The 17,886-nt window shown below is 37.8% G+C and overlaps 1 protein-coding gene across 7 annotated transcripts in view; it reads left to right on the top strand.

The window, feature by feature from the left end:
* The window catches only part of FRY (FRY microtubule binding protein), a 216,267-nt gene that overhangs the window by 69,674 nt on the left and 128,707 nt on the right, over window positions 1–17,886 (top strand). Inside the window, exon 1 of one of the 7 annotated variants that reach the window (XM_079298272.1) lies at window positions 14,714–15,015. The exons of the other annotated variants lie outside the window; for them this stretch is intronic. Coding sequence (XP_079154398.1) covers window positions 14,955–15,015 — 61 coding nt within the window. The 5' untranslated portion in view covers window positions 14,714–14,954. Of the gene's footprint in view, window positions 1–14,713; window positions 15,016–17,886 lie in introns of those variants that run through there. 7 annotated transcript variants of the gene reach the window in all.

Raw genomic sequence — 17,886 nt, 5'->3', positions numbered from 1 at the left:
CCCACAGTTCAGTTAGGTGGCTGTGAACAGGGTAGAAAGCAAAGGATGCAGGGCAAAGGGAATAAGAGAAACATAGTAGGAGCTGTAGAACAGGACGAAGAGACAGCCTTTTATATATACTTAAATGTATGTGCACAAATAACATGCATTCTGGAAAACATTCAGGAAGAAGTCAGGTGCTACATGCAGTCACAAGTTAGAATGTCACAGCAGTAGCAAGCTGGGTGCTAACAGCTCACACTGTTGGAATGCTGGGATGGATGGATGGATGGATGGATGGATGGATGGATGGATGGATGGATGGATGGATGGATGGATGGATGGATGGATGGATGGATGGATGGATGGATGGATGGATGTGCAGAGAACTAAGGAGTGGAAGTTGCTGTCTTTGTGCTGGAGAGTTTGTGGGTCTAATCCTGGGTCAGGATTAGAACAGATGACTTGAAGTGTTAAGGGTGATGATGGGAATATGTTAGAGGGCATTGATCAGGTAAGGAAGTGTAGAAAGTCTTCTTTGAACAACTTGAAAAAGTTCATGGATTGTTGGTGTTGGTTCACATGAGGGACTTGAACTTTCTGGTGTCTGCTGTGTGAAATAGTGGGATGAAAGATTTCTTGAGAGTATTGGAAGTAACTTCTTGAATTACAATGGACCAAATGGGTGAAGTGCAACTGAGTCTGTTATCCATTAACATGGAAGACCTGACTGGAGCTCAAAATCCTGAGAAGAGTGGGGAAAGGGTGGTTGTGTACAAACTCTGGACTTAAGGAGAGTAGATTTCAGTTTTTGAGATTTCAGAAACTATTAGTGGGGATCTCATGAGGTACAGCTGTAAAAGGCAAAGGAACCTAGTAAAGCTGACAGGTCTTTGAGGTCAGCATCTTCCAAGAACAGGAACAGACACCCCATGTTTAAGGAAACAAGCAGGAGTATGAGGAGACTGGCTTGACTTACCAGGGACCTCTTGGCTGAGCTCCACTGTGGAAAAGGCAATACATTCAAGGCAGAAGTGTGATTTGGCTGCAAAGAAGGAATTTATAGACATTGCCTGGGCATGCAGAGATAGTGCTTGGGAATTCAAAGCATAACTGGAGGTGGGCTTTGCAAGGAATATCAAAGTCAAGAAGGAGAGCTAATCTTGCTTTTTGACTGGTAAAGGGGCAATCTGGGCCTTGAATGAGGCAAGGAATTTAGTGATATTGGACTGAAGTACTGAGTGAAACTTCTGCCTCTTTCTTCAGCAAGATGGTCTCTCTAGCCTCTGTCTGCCAGGTTCTAGAGTTCTCCTTGACATGGCACATCTCAAAGGGGAAACCTAGAACTTGTTGAAGTCCAGAGTTCAGAAGCCCAGACTCTCTGCTTTGCAGGAACTACTGAGAAGCCTGGCAATTCCTTACATATTTATGATCTTCTATATGTTGCCAATTATAGTCACATTCAAAACCGAGGGATGGCAGAGTTTTTGTTTTCACAGCAGACAGTGGAGCTTGCTAAAACAAGCCACTGAATGAAACACATCTGAGAAACAATGACTTCCTAGTTTGCTCTCAGCCATGTAGCAGTAGTTTCACTGAATTACTGAATGCCACTTTCTTCCTCATCTGTGTGAGAGATCACAAAATAGAGACACCCCCAAAATATTGATGTTTGTGCATAATATAAGATCACTGATACAACTGATATTAGAGGTGCTTGAGAGATTCATCTTTGTCATGTCTTCAGAAGAGAGATTTTGGGGCTCTTTACAGGACACTGGTTTGAAGACAAATCCAAGTGTTGTTTTGTAAATACTGTGGGATCACTATAGTGACAGTATCATGTTTTTCTAGGGGAATGCATTGCTGATAAAGAGCTTAATTAGGTGTTTTGAGCCTTAGGAGAGAAGTTTCACACATTAAAATAAAAAAAGGGAGGCCCTATTGGGAGACATGCTATACAGTCTTTATCCTGAATACTTTCTATTCTTTCAGAAATTTGCAGTCATCACATGCAGTGCTAATGCATACAAGTTGAGAGACTGCTGTGGTTTTTCACTAGTCAGTGAGGGGGTGAGAAATCACAGTTTTTATATGGCCAAAATGTGAAGATGTTAGATGAATTAGTATCAGACAAGGGCTGATCAGCAGAATGCATCAGATCTTGATTTTATTTGTAATAATTGAATTGAAATTACAGATGGTTTTAGTTTTATTTTGAAAAGCTTGAGTTTGGAAGACTAATTTATATTCCCTTGAATTCTTAAGTAGTACATGGCTCAGCACAAAAGTCTGACAAAGATATTGGTTTGAAATAATTCTCCTATAATTGGGTGATCACTATACTAACATTTTTTTCCTAATCTCAAGCTATCTCCTCTCTCTGTAATTTTGAGGAGTATCAACTTATATGTGGAGTAAATTAAATTTCAAAGGATGTCCATTTATAAATTTGTTTGTTTTGATAATGTTTTCCTTGAACAAGTTTTGTCTAACACAATATACAGAATTATCTTTCTTACTGCATTTCTGATTATTATTTGTGAATGCCTTTAAATGTGTGGATTAATTTGGCTTTTTACTCAGAAGGTTACCTGGATAGAGTTTTTCCTTGGGAAGTTTGCAGATTTGGTTTCTGCATATACTCACAGCAATGCCTTGTTGTATGTTTTCATAAGGAGGTTTATTCTTTGCACATTATTGAGATACCAAGTGATGAAAGTAGTCATTCCCTTGTAACTGGCATTGTTCTAGATAGCTTTCCTGTGGAAGCAAAACTTATTCAGTCTGCCTGCCTGCCTTCTTTTGGACACATTAATCAAATTCAGAACAATTCAGAGAAGGGTAGAATTCTTAAAGATACTTAAGTTTCTATGAATTTGGAAATTGAGGCTGTTTGGCAGAGAAGAGAGAATCTCAGATGTTGGAAGATGGTTGCATGAACCTCCTGCCTTCTTAGATGCAGGGAAATCCTTGCTGTGACAGCATTTGTAAGTACCCCAGCTGTGAAACAAGCTTCAGTCACACCTTTGAGAGGATTGCACACAAAACTCATTGTGTTGCTTATTTTAAACTACATTCACAAGATGCAAATTGACATTCATTAATTCAGGTGCAGGGAAACCACTGCAGATAACTTCATTGCAATGGTCTTCATTGTAATAATATTCATACATTGCTTCCCATCTGGAAGCTTTACAGATTTAAATTCTTCCAGTCTTATTACCTGAATATGAAGGATTGCTTTATTGCTATTCCTGGGCAAATCAAAACAGAGAAATTAACTGAGAAACATGTATCCTGTGTTGGATCTGGAAATGAAGCCCTGTCTTCTATTTTTGTACTGGAAGAAGCTTTTTTCCTTCACATTCTTGGTAGCCAAGTAACACATTGTAAATTGGGACTCAGCCAGTAAATATATATATAATGAGATTTTTAATTGACATTAAGTAGTAATTTTCATATGGAAATGTCATTAGATTGTATTAAAATTCCACAGCATGCATATTTGTTGCTACTGATGTCTTAAATGACGAGAAAATTACTCAGCTGTATTTCTTTTTCTATGAAGGCAGATGTTTGAACCAAATAACCTCACTCCACTCTTTTTCTGTGTGCCATCTGAACCAAAGCTAGGTGGTCATTTTGATTTTTGTTCAACTATTCACAGGCAGGAAAATGGGACAGAACAGTCTACGTATTCTTTACTGGGATGAGTGTTTGATCAAGAGCATTTCTGATCCTCTGGGGATCCAAAGTTGGAATGCATAACTTTTTAAAATGCAGAAGTCATCAGTGTTTGTAGTAAATTAAGCAAAGTCTCAGTGTGTCCTTGGTGAATCTTTAACAAATATGTAATGGAAGATGAAAATATTTTCAAAGGGAATGTGAGGTTAAAAATATTGATTGTTTTTATTCATTTTTCTGTCATGTATTCAAGCAGTAAGAGATAGGACAGGTAGAAGTGAGTGTTATAGGGACCTGCAGAACTCCATAGTAACTGAAATGACTGAAATAATTTGAATTATAGTTTTAATAAACTTTAAAAAGTTGTTAATATAGAGGGGTTAGAATATTATTAAAAAATTAAAGATGGTGTTTATATTGCCGTGCCCACTTTTGAAATGTAAATTCCCTCTTTTCCTGACCCCTGCAGTTTGGGCTAAAACACTTCTAAACTTAGTGTCCCTGCAGGTTAACTTTGGAATTTTCTGCTGAAATGGTCCTACACTCTCTAATAGTGAGAAAATACAAAATAAACCCTGTTGTTAATTCATGTTAAAAATTCTCTTGTTGGGAATGGGTGGGGGACAGAGACCTTACAGCCAGCTGCCTCTGCACAGTGACTGCACAAAGAAAGTGAGGGCAGAGGGGAGTGGATCTGCAATAAAAGCCCAGCAAAGAGCCTGTGGAAATGAAAGGAGAAGAGGCAGGGAAATCATTAGGGGGAAGGAATCAGAAGTAGAGGAACTGATACTTCTCAGACAGCGGGAGTGGAAATTGAGAGTGCCTGATATGACATGGAACCAAGGGGATGCTGGAGAGGGGTGGGTGAAGGGATGGGAATGGGAGGAGAAATGGAATGGGGTTAAGAGGGTTGGAAGGATGAGATGAGCAATGTGTAGATGGGTGAACAGTGCATGGGAATCCAGAACTGGAATAGGGAGCCTGAAGTGGGGAAGACACAGCCATGAGGAGACCAGATTGTAGAGATGGAGTAAGAAGGGAGCAGCTGGGGAGATGGGGGTGGTGAGAGACAGAGAAATCCCCTCCCAAGAGCAGAATGCAGTGCAGGAGACCTGATTTCCATCCTACATCCTTGCTTTATAGCACATCCTTCCAGCACAGGGTATGCCTTCCTTTGCCTCGGTGCTTGGGGGGACAGGAAGTGTTAAATGTTATCAGGTGAGCAGAACAGCAAGTGCCTTGTGCATGCTGTTAAGGTAACTGGGTCAACAGTTGGTTCATTTGGCATCAGATTAATCATACATCCTCTGCATTAACTCACTTCTAAAGCCTGAGCCCAATGAGGTAATGCAGCACAGTGGAAAGCACAAAGAAATATCCTCTCAGCTCATTATTCTATTTATTATTACTTGTAATGCAGTAGCAGGTAACTTCCTAATGGATTTCTCCTCCAATACAGGAGGTAATGTCTAAGCTAGTAATAAAAACTAGTCTGTAGTAGCATCTCCCAGGGGAGGGTGTCAGACAGATCTGGGCACTTTTGACAGTTGTCAGTTGGATGAAGAAACAAACCATATTTTTGGGCATTAGGGAATATTTGAGTGTCACTCAGCACACGTTCAAACATAATAGTTTTATGATCAATGTGTTAAAAACTGGCATCAGGCACTGCAAATATTAAAAGTGTCCTTGTGGATGGTTTGTTATCACATTAGATTGAGCTAAGCAGTTGTGTACTGCAGGGATGGGCTCTCAGCTTTACTTTATCTCCTCATCAGGGATTTGAAAGAAGGTAAATAGCACATTGTGACATTTAAGTATACATGTATATATTGGAGTATCTAAGTATTAATAATGAAAAAAGAGAAAAAATAATCAAGTGAAATAAATTATTTATTGAATATTTATAATTATTGAACTTATTATTTAGAGTAAAAAATCTGGAACTTTTTTTACCATCTGAACCTGTAAATGTCGTTCAAGATAGAATTTATTTTTAAAACATGAAAAAACAAGACTGGCTGCATGTGTAAACTGCAGTGCAAGGGTGAGCTCTTCACTGGAAGGTGAAAAAACAGGATTTATCACTGCAGCTGCAGTGACAGAAGGTGCATGTATATGCATAGATACTCCTGGGCCAGTTCCCAGCTCTGTTTTGCCCAAAGTGGGAATTCCAGGTGATTGGCTGCTACAATGGAGCTCTGAGAATGGCATTTACAAATAAGGGGTTTTCATTTAATTGAGGACAAGCAGTAGTCCTTCAAGGAGTAAAATGAAAGCATCATACTGCTGGCAAGTTAGATATTTATTTAAATTTATCATGTGCTTTGATATTAATAGATATTTGGAAAGACTGTCTGCCTAATATTAATACCATTGTTTCTAGATCACATAAAGTCTGTTCCTAATTTCTGCAGTAATTTCCTCATAGCATAAAGGAATCTATCCCTGGAAGGTAATGAAACAGTTTTTTCAAACGTGCTACCACCAATTTTAATCAAACATTTTTCTCAGTTAAGTACAAAGAAGTGTATAATACTTTTCAGAACCTCTTGCACAGCTAGCACACTTACTTACCAAATTTTTTTAATTGGTAAGCTTTCCTAAAGCCTGACTGAGCTGTCATGCTTTTTAAAAATTCCGTATTATGACAATGTCCTTGGGGCATGACTTTTTATTACACAATTTTGAGTTTTATAATATTAAATCCAGAAAAGACATTTCAACTTGGTATTGTTTACATTTATTGGGTTGGATATGTTTACCTGCTCTATAAGGAGCACAGTTTGAAACATTTGTCTGAAAGGTTCAAATCTCTACATTAATGTTATATGTATGTGTGTGTGTGTAAATATTAATAGCAAATTGAGTTTTTCTAATGAATACAGAAAATGATCTTCAATGGCAATCAATCTTCAACTGCAATCAATGGCAGTCTTTTTAATCTCCTTTTTCTGTTTTGAATCATTCAATCATATACATTTTGGATTCAAATGATAGCTATGATTTTCCATAAACTGTAGAAGAATTGGCATGTTGTCCTGAAAATTTAATAAGTATCTGCATTGATAATTTAAGTAAGGTATACTGAATAGTATTTTCAGAAAGTTGGATATTGTCTTAAGGGTTTTCATGGAAAACTAGAGAGTATTTTACTGTTTACATCAGTGGAATTGGAGCTAGATTGATTTCATTAAAACAAAAACAAACACAAAACAAAACCACCACAAACTTTATTTTAAAATTACTGCATTAGTTATTCCAGACGAAGTTTTTTTTAAATGTTGGAGATGAGATTTCAAAACCTTGACGTTTAAATAAGAATTTAACCCAAAACTATCACATTCTGGGTGAGTTTTTTTTTAGCCATTAAGCTGTTACATAAAAAGCAATTACAGCCAAACTTAAAAGAAGAGGAGCTGCTTCTCTGTTCTGCTTTGAGCATTTGAAGTGGCCCAACAATGTGAGGTCAATGTGGGAATATATCTAAAGCAGTGTTGGCTGTTGTGGATCCTCTTCTGAGATGCTACTTCACCCAGTAAATTTACCAGCAAATTTTACCCAGATTTATCCAAGTGATTTATCATTTGGGTAATTTTTTATGGTTTCTGTTCCATAGGCAGGTTTTAAGCACTCAGCTTCCCAACTGATGAGCCTTGAGCAAAATGTCCTGGAAATGCCAGGTCCCCACAAAGGCAATGATTCCCTGACAACATGGGGAAAATTTCTTTGTATATCCAGAAAGAAGTGTTTAAATTCTTAATATGTTGAGAGCCTTATGTACTATTTCAGGTGCCTGAGGTTCATGCTTGGTGTCGTTTTGTATGTGCTTTCTTATGGACAAAGGCGTTCATTATCGTTGGGTTGCCATGGAGTACTGATCACATGGATCTGGGAATAATAACCCATTATGCTAATATAGCTTGTCATTGTTTTTGATGTGATGTCCCATAATGACATCTGATGCTTGTAACTAATGGAATTTATGGTAAGATCACAGGTTATGGAACAGTCTTGGCAAAATTGCCTACACGCTTCACTTTGAATTCTCTGGTTGCATGCCTATTAGCAAAACCATTAGTGTATTTTTAGGTCAGTATTCTTCTGGTTGTAATGTCCTTCTACAGTGAGAATTGGAGGTTTTTAACAGAAACCTGTGGTCTATTTGCTTGATGCTAAAAATGTGTATTTTTATTCTGAGCTCTCCTGCCTCTTTAGGAGCCACAACTTTGATACTCTGATCATACAATTTATATTTGTACCTGGATGTACAAAGAAAAATCAAGTACTGGTAGGAATTCAGACTTCTGCTTCTTGATATTATCATGATTAGAAAAAGAAGAATCCTTCTTGAAACATCTGCATCCTAGCTTTACCAATGAGAGATTGTTCTCAGAACTATGTTTTCTACTAATATATTCAACAAGTCATAAATTATACAATCAGAAAAAACATTGTGTCATCTGATCTGTGCTCTGCATAGAACAGGCTTTATGGCTTCTCTGAATTAATTTCTGTTTGAGACAAAGCACATTTAAAAAAAACAATCTTAATTTAAAATTCCCAGTAATGGAAGAATCAGCTCCAGACTTAATAGCATTCTGGCAGTTAATTTTCCTTCCTTTGTGTTTAACTTCTTTAATGCATTTGTCTAGTCTAAAATTGCAGACATTGGATGTTAATGAACAAAATGCTGTCTCTTAGCAAACTTCTATTCCTGATATTCATGATTAATGGGCATGGAAATCATCTCACCTAACTTTCAGGTATCCTTAGTGTTTGTATGTTACTTCTTACACAATCAGTCCTGGTTTTCTGGATAGGTAGTGAAGAGGTTGGGGGGTAGAGTTGAGCTGCTTTAGACATGTTTGTTGTAGTGAATGACACTTTGGATGTGCCTGAGTGCCTGTGCTGTCTAAAAAAGGTGTTTTGGGGTAAGAGGCTCCATGAAATGAGTTTTGCAGATAGGTGCCATTGTAGGAACAATAAGTGCAAATTTCTGCCTTTAGAGGATATAATGGTGTAATGTTCTCATGGTCCAGCTAACCTAAACTTCAAGGCAGCTTTTGCAGTTGTGAGTTGTTTCTCACCTTTCCCAAATGTTCTTTGCTTCACCAGTGCCTTTTCTCAAGCTGCAGACACCACAACAGGACTGAGCATCCAGCAGTGATGGCAGAGCCCCTGACAATGATGCAGTGGGGCTTTCCTGCTTTTGCTGTTTTTCATACTGTTTGAAAAGGCTCTCCATAGCTCTTCAGGTCACAAGAATAGCTGCCTGTTTCCAACACATTAGTCATCCTGGTCTCAGGCCTTTTTTCATCATCAGTGTTTCCCAGGAAGAGAAAGCTGCCTTCTGTCTGTGTGGCCTTGTTTCTGGCTATGCACTCCTCCATAGGTTAGAATTACTATGTCATGTATTATTTGCTTGTATTTAAGTTTCAAATGCTATTCAAACAGAATAGAAGGACCTTTTTTTTTTTTTCCCTATTTTTTCTGTCTCACACCCTTAATTTATGTTTTGCCTGTAAACTTTATAGAAAAGTTTTTCTTTTATATCATTAACAGTAATGATAAATACTACAGAACCAAGAACTGGTCTCTGTACTCCACTAGAAGTCCAGTCATTAGAGTATGATTCTTCCTTACATAGATGTTACCTATCTTTTAATCTATATTGGTTATAAATGTTGATTTTACAGTTTGGTAAAATACCAATCCAATTGCCAAGCAAAAATGTAAAACTACACTTTCAGCCTTGCTAACCAAATTTATAATCTCATAAAAAGATATAGTTAATTTAATAAAATTTACTTTCCATAAACCTATGATTATGACATTGTATTATCATACTTTGTTTCTGTGTTAATCAAATGCAGTCACTCCAGGGTGAGTATCAGGTCAGCTGTGCTGTGGTTTGCCTGGAGTGCCCTTGCTGACACTTGAGAAAATCTGATACAACATTGATTTTGTCCCAGCCCTCAGGAATACTGAATGTCCCTTTGAATATGCTATAAAAAGCATATTTTTATTATTTTCAGATTGCATCAGGCTCTTTGGTTTTTCTAAAGAATTACTCTGTTTTTCCAGGGTTTAAGCTGTTTATTTGAAGAATCCAATGTGAACTCTAGGATTCTTTCTTTATTTCCATAATTAAATTACCCAGAGTTTGTCTCTATAGGTGCCTGTTCCTATCCAGATTTAATAACATATTTATGGCATTCCAAAACATTTGGACATTTTAATGCATGGAAGGAGTTTTCTGTCATGGCCCACTGACCAGCATGAGAGCAGTCTCCTGTCCATGTTGTATTAGGAATTTGCAGTTGACTGGTCATGAAGAAGGTCCCTTGGACAGCAGCTAAATTCCATGCACTCCTCTTAGCTTTTCAAGTGAAAGTTTTCTCAGTGGGCAGCAACACTCGAGCCAGATTTTCAGAAACCTTAACTGAGCTCGTGTGGATGGTAGAATACATTATCTTGTATTTCAGTCACCACAAAAAGTATTTATATCCCAGAGCCACAGTCTACCAAAGCAGCAAACATTTGCATTTGCATTTAGATGGCTGAGGAGCAAATGAACCCACTACCAAAGAATTGTTAATGTATTGTAATAAAGGGTTATTAGATACAAGAGCGTCATAATGGTCTGTGGCTAATACAAGATGGCTGTGAGCAAAGAGGCCATTGAAGATATTGAGGCTATTGAAGATAGAAAATGAGTGTGCTGCTGCTGTCAGTATTAAGTAATGATAGTAGTGATTCAATCAAACATAGAGTAGGGGATTGATAACAAATATTAATCCAGATTTTGGCTGCAAAATGTTTTCTTTCATTTTTCTTTGTATAGATGTTACTTTGTGTGTTCCACTGCAGAGGGAAACTTTAATTGATGTCTCACTCATGTTAGTCTTCATTCAGAGAAATCCCTCCTGGGGTGTCGGGGTGTCGTCATAGAAAGCTTCACAAAATGTTGTGAAATTCTTCTTGGTTTGTGATGGTTCAACTTGCCAGTCCACAGATCCAGCTTGGTTTACTGCTGGTATGATGCCATTTTCCACCCACACGAGCAAGGGCAAGAATTTGAGCCAGCAGCAGCTAAAATGCACCACAGTGCAGTTTAATCCATACAAGGTGTTCTTGAAGAGTTTGCAGATTTAAGAGTGAGAATTAGTACTTAATAACTTTGGGTATCTTTGTTGTCAGTTCTCTTTCAGTAATCACTGAATGAGTGATAGGCACCTCTAGAAAGTGATTTATTCTGTCTTAAGATAAGAATCTAAGAAGGGTTTGATAGATCACCTAGAAATGTGGGTCTCAATTTGCCCAGAGTCTGGATGGCTAGATTAAGTTTGATATTTGTTTGTTAGGTGGCTAAATTTGTAATTTTCCCTGAAAAGCACCCATATAGTAGATCAAGTGCACCAGAAGATGCAAGAAAGAAAGTATAAAGATTTTCCTTAGCAGTACTACACTTTGAAACATAACTAGACATGACATCTTTATTATGGCATGAAATAAATAAAGCTGTAGAAAACCAAGTCGTAGACACTGGTAATAAAGTACTGCTTGTTTGCACAAGTGCATCACAACACGCTCAGGTTTTCATACAATGTGTACATTGCACAGAAGACACATCATCCACAAGCTATATGCTGTTTCCATTCCAGTGAAAGGAGTTTTTAACAGCATGATCCAACATGTCAGTAGTTTGGAAAAGCAAGTGTGAACAAACAGACAGCGAAAATTCAGGGATGGTTCCAGTTCTAACATCTGAGGTAGCTACTGAAATTGGAATAGGACTGAGATGCAAGCATTTAATGTCTCTCTCTGGTAAAAAATAAATGGTTTAAATATATTTTCAGAATTCCATCTTATCCAGATTTACAGCTGTATTGCAGAACATATAAGTACCAAAAGAAAAATAAATTAACTCTACCCTGACTAAAATCTGCACATTAGGGAAGGAAGATACAGGTCACATCCTCCCTGCTTGCTGATCAGTTTCTCTTCTGGAAGTAGCAATTCCTTCTCTTCTGGACTCTTTTAGCCTTGTACTTCCTCAGCCCTTTCCCAAGTTCCCTAAAAATAATTCTTCTGCTAACACCCATCAGCCACAAAAGGACAGGAATATCTTCAACTCCCTGTCTCTGGAAAGGAAAGCAAATGCAACAAAACGTCTGTTTAAAAATCTTATAGGAAACTATTTTCTTCCCCAATAAAACCAAAGTGGAGCTTAGCCTCTTTGCCCTAGTACCCCAAAAAAAGTGTAAAAGGAGAGTATGAATATCTTTATTCAAAAATAAAATTCTTTTTAAGCTCTGTTCGAGCTCAAAGAAATCCTGATGTCGCTTCAGAAATAAACCTTGTCTCTGTTTTAATTTTTCTAGAAAAAGCCCAACAATTACTCCTCTGAAAATAACTTTTCACCCTTCTTTGGAGTTGTTTTCTTTTGGAATAACTGGAAAATGTAAAAAACAACCTTATGAAGTTATGTAGAAAATATATCAAGATTTTGAAATCTTTTGAAAGTATATTATTCTTAAGTCATCCTTCAAAGAGGCAGTGTGTTATTACCATATAAAACGTAGAAACTGAAAAGTATTGTTGTTTGATTTGGATCCCATCAGAAGCAATAAAGATATTTACTTTAGTGAGAAGTCACCCCTAAATAAAATACTCAAACGTGAAGATTGTTGTAGATTTTCCATGTCATTTAGCATTTTTAGTCTTTAATCTCATAATAAGCCAAGCAATTTCTAGATTTAGTGCAGTTAAAAATCTTTATGCTACATGCATATATTCCCATGTGTCTTTAGCACGGTGATGTATATAAACAAGAAAATAATGATTTAAAGACAAAGAAGCAGAAAAATAGAAACAATATAGCAAATTATTCTATTGCAATATAGCAATAGAAGCAATAGAACAAAGAGAGTAAGAGTGAAGGAGAATTGCTTTCCTGCCTCACTCACATCTCTTGCAAGTATCTGAGACAACCTAGGGAACAGTGTTAAGCTGCTCAACCCCTGACCTGCCAGTTAGGAGAAGGAGAGAGGGAAAGTCTGTGTCTCACAGGATGCTTACCCAAGTCAGTGAAAAGGCCTTTAAAAAGTCGATGGACACATATGACAGGATCAAGTACTCAGACAGAAATAATTTTAAATATTGATCTTATCTTGGATAAATTGGTAACCAAGTCCTGAAGTGCCTTTATTATGGAAGATATCTTCTTTCTTTCCCTTCCCCATGCCAGGCATGTCTCCTTAAAGAAATTAAGGAATCTGAAATTTTTAAATTAGCCTTTTCTTCCTTATAGTTTCAGTATAACCAAGTATTTGAGGATATCCATTTTGGAGAGCTGAGGTCATCTCAACAGTTTATTGGATATCCTCCCAAAACTATTCTCTTTAGACTTATTTTCCAAATGAGCTGTTTTGCTCCAGAATCTTGAATTTCTATTGTACTTTTCCTCAATGACCTTACTGTCTCTTCTCTATTTTATCTTCTATATTAGTATTTCCTCTGGCATGTGGATTTCCAGACTTTTGTTTTGCATGTAATTGTTTGGGTTTTGTCTTTGTTGCATTGCAGACCATGTATCTAATTGGTCAACCAAAGATACTCTTCTTGAAGAATCCTGTATTTTGGTTAAACAGGCTTTTGAAAGTCAGGATGAGTTGGGGTAGTTCTGTGTCATGTTCTTGTGTCGAGACAACTGTACAAAATGACTGATTGTCTTCTCCAGTAGTTGCCTGAGCAGCTTTAGACAGTCTTCAGAGTCTGGAGTTTTAGAATACATATTTACTGAGATTTCACAGAATCAGAGAATGAACTAGGTTGGAAAAGACCTTTAAGATCATCAAGTCCAACCTACGACCTAGTTTAACACCTCCTCATCAACTAAACCATGGCACTGAGTGCTGTATTCAGTCTTTTTTTAAACAGGTCCAGGGACAGTCACTCCACCACATCCCTGGGCTGACAATTCTGTTGCCCAGTCACTCTTTCAGTGAAGAATTTCTTCCTAACATCCAACCTAAATTTCCTTTGGTGCAGCTTAAGGCTGTGTCCTCTTGTTCTGTCAGTTGTTGTGTGGGAGAATAGACACATCCTCCACCTGTCTTCAACCACCTTTCAGGGAGTTGTGGAGAGTGATAAGGTCACCCAAGTCACCTTTTCTCCAGGCTGGACACCCCCAGCTCCCTCAGCTGTTCCTCACAGGGATTGTGTCCCAAGCCCCTCACCAGCCTTGTTGCCTCCTCTGGATGCGCTCAAGCGTCTCGAGGTCCTTCCTAAACTGAGGGACCCAGAGCTGGACACATGCAAATTAATTATGAAAATAATGCTTACATTAAAATAGTGCTATTATTGCATCTTACTCATATGCTGGAATAACATTTTCCTTGTGAATCTTGCAATTTATTTCACCAAGATAAAAATTAGTCTGCTTTAGTTTGTTTCTTTCAGCAAAAGTTTCTTTTTTTTTATTCTCTGTCTATCAGTTAATTGGGAATGTTCTTCAAAAGGTGAAAGAACAACCTTTTGTGCCCACTGGCCATATCCTTGTAAACTAAATTCTTCACGCTTTATTTAATAATGTGTTTTCTTTTTAATATTATAAATGCTCTTTTAAAACAAAGCAAATTTCCTCAAGATAGCAGCAGATGTACAGTTATTGTAAAGGATATGTGGCTCCTCACTGATTCTTGGCATGGGAAAAGAAGAGATACTGGGTTGGCTTTATCATAAGGAATTTAGACTGCATGTACTTTTGGCCAAAAGACTTTAGTTACAAAACAAAAGCCCATCCTGTGTTGTCACTGTGCTTCACATTTCTATACTAATTGCTTTCAGCTTGGATTGTATGATAATACATGTGTTTGATATGTGTGGTTTGTTTTTGTCGAACTCCATTATCCTGTCTCATGTTCTTGGAGTGCCTGAAGTAGTTTCACTAATCTGTCAGCATAGTATGTACTTGTGGATAAATATAGACATGCAGCCACTCTGTGAGTGGTCATCATCATATGCTGAAGCTAAAAATTACCCCTTTGGTTATGGAAAGGCTGAGCTGATCCGCAGGCCTGCTCTAGCTCACGCTTTGCAGGTCTCCAGCATTTTCTATTGAGAAACAATACCAAGGAACTGGAGGAAATGCCTTCCTCACAAGCAGTGAGGAAGTGTGAAACAGGATTATGAAACAACTAATTTATTTTTCAATTTTAGTTAGAAAAGGATTCTAACTTTTCTAACTGAAGGAGTGGAACATTTCAGGTATTCACAGGCTCATGGATATTACAGTAGCATGTTGGAGAAAATCCAGCGTGATCGGCTTTATAAAGGGGCTCGGTAGGTATGAAAATACTGCAAGTAGATGTTTATGTTTGTCTTATTGGTTTGTTCATTGTTGCTACAGTGTCAACTTGACACAGTTTACTAAAAAAATGCAACCTCTGCTTTTCTGCTTAAAGATAAGAAAATTCAATAACTGTATTGCTGAAGTTATAGCCAGTGTAGCACACACAGATTCTTGGCTGGTGCATTATGATAATTCAGTTGTTTTGGTTCTTCTTACAGCTCTAAGGAAAATACCTCTAGTGCAGATCGTAGCAGAGTCTCTCTTATGATAATTTAATTTTGAATTCATCTCCAGTATCAGCTTTTGACCATGTGTTGCACTGGAACTACTGTGCTTTTTTACAGCTGTTTTTCTGATCAGGGAAATGATCAATACATGGAAAAATCTAGCAGTGATTTTGTGTCAGGAGGCCTTTCTGTGGCAATAGTATATGGTTGTGGTGACAATCATGTGTGATACTTCCATATTTATTCCTTGTTTTTAATCATAAAATCATACATAAAATTGAGAAAATAATATGGTTATAGTCTGTGCTAAATGAAAATGCTCTGTGGGATAAAAGTATGATTTGAAATACAGCTTATTGCACATTTAATAGAAAAATAAAGGACCGTGTTGGAAACAAGAAAAGGTGCTTCAGAGAGAATTTCACCCCCAAATGGTACACACATTTTATAGCTGCTCTAGCATGGTTAAACGTTGTTACAGATTTTCATAGGATAAGAGCTTTAAATACATATACAACTTTCTAAACTTGATCTGTAGATTCTCTGCTGTGGCAGAGTCCTTGGGCATCAGGGTTACCATGGTCTCCTCCATGTGCATCACCATTTATTCTCCTGGGGGATGAGCTACTTTTCTCTAGGTAAAGGGTTTAGCTTAATTCAGTACTTGTGTAATACCATACAATATGTAGACATTCAAACTAAATGCTTCTGTGGTCTGTTCTGGTACTTCTCTTTGTATAACATTTATTATTTTGAGATCAGGCAGAAAAAACAATTTGTTAAGGAAACTGGTATCTCAAATTGAGTATAACTCCTTTCTTCCACCCACCTCCCTCCATATATCTTCTGCATGAACCCACACAAATTATAGATGGTGATTTCTCATGTTAAAATTATGTGTTTTATTTAATGGGGCCGTGTTTCACTGGTGTAGATGGCAAAACTGAGCATATCTTTTTTATTGCTACTTCTAAGGCTTGCATTATAATGTGTCAACATAAAGGGACCAGCCAGGGATGACTTTAATACAGCTTCTTAAATTTTGAGTCCTTGATCTCCAGTTTTATGTCTTAGAGGCAACTTTTTTTTTTTTTTGGTGATCTTTATAAGGCTCTCAGTCTAGGCATAAACGCTATATTCTGTTAAAGCTCATACATTATCAGTGTAGATATCAGTGAGAGACTTGTCATTGGGCCAGATTTTTGCAATGCAAATATCAAGCATATGCAAATGCTGGAGCTAATGAAGCTGAAAATATGCCATAGAAAGCCAAACCTATATATAATAGTTCATGAACAACTCATGATCAGACCTTCTGAGTACTGGCAGTGTTAGCTTTCACACTAAAGATGCTTAAATGGTGTTAACAGCTACAAAATGGTCTTTTAAAAAATTGAGCTAAATCAATGTCATGTGTCATTTCTCTTCACTGCTGTAATTGCTGTAGTAATGATAGATGTTAACCCCCAGGATGTGCTTTTACTGTATTTGTGGAAAGGCTGTAAAGGTATTTATTTCTGAGAAGAGCTAGAATAAAACTTTTTGGTGCACTGGCAGGTCTCACAGATAATTATATTCCTCTATTACAGTGTGCAAATAAGTGATTTTTCAGTTAGATGTCTGAAAAAAAAAATCCTCCTGTGTCACAGACCTATAACAGAATCATTATTAAAAGGTTTCCTGCTAACAATGGCTATGTGGAGATTTAAATTCCAGTCTCAGAATCCTGGCCGAATGCTACAGTGATTGAAGATTAGGGTGGCAGCTCCCAGGTAGCATGGCTAAGGCATTTTAAACTTAATTTGGCCAGGACCCTCTCTCACACACTGCCTGCCTGCCTCCCTTCAATCCCCCGGTGCTTTCAGCTTAGCAGCCGGGTTTAAAGCAGCGTTGCCGAGAACAGAAGGCGAGATTGTGTTCGATGAGATTGCTGCGGGTTCCTGCGAGAGGAGCCGGGCTGGCCCCTGGCCCCAGCCTGGCCGGGTGGTGCTTGCCAGGGCTGCCTTGGCAAGCAGCCCGCTTGCCCAGCCAGCCCAGCCCAGCCAGCCCAGCCCTGGACACAGACAGGGGTTCACTGCACAAAGGACACAAATCCTTGCAAAAATTGGTTGTGCAGCTCACCAAATATTTCTCCTAATTGAGCACTTGGAAATCAAGATGATTTCGTGGGTAAATGTGAGCTGGTCAAAACCACACATTTGGCAAATAGATTCTTAATTGTAAAAATATTGTCTGACTCCACCCTGAAGCTATTTGTGGGGAGATTTGCATTGCCTAGTGTATTTGATAGTAAATAAAAAATTACATCTGATCCTTTGCATCCCACTGTCTTCCTGTTTAAGTTTTAAGAGAGCCCAGGTGATGACAGCAGTAGCACTTACATTCTTCTCTGGTGGCACTTTTTTCAGTCCTTTGAAGTAGGTTATTATTGAGAACAACAGTGCATTTTTAGAACAAGTTTTATGTAATATAAATGTAGGACTGTTTTATATACTTTGTTTTTTGCAAAGAGTCATAATGCCAGGAAGATTCCATGATAATGCTTTTGCCCTCAAAACTCAAGTGGAGGAAACAAGTCTAGCTGGAAACATCTGTCGCAGTGGGAGAAGTGCTGCTGCTGTGCTGAAAAGTGAT

This window comes from Erithacus rubecula (genome assembly GCF_903797595.1).
Source record: "Erithacus rubecula genome assembly, chromosome: 1".
NCBI lineage: Eukaryota > Metazoa > Chordata > Aves > Passeriformes > Muscicapidae > Erithacus > Erithacus rubecula.
This window is presented reverse-complemented; position numbering and strand designations above follow the sequence as displayed.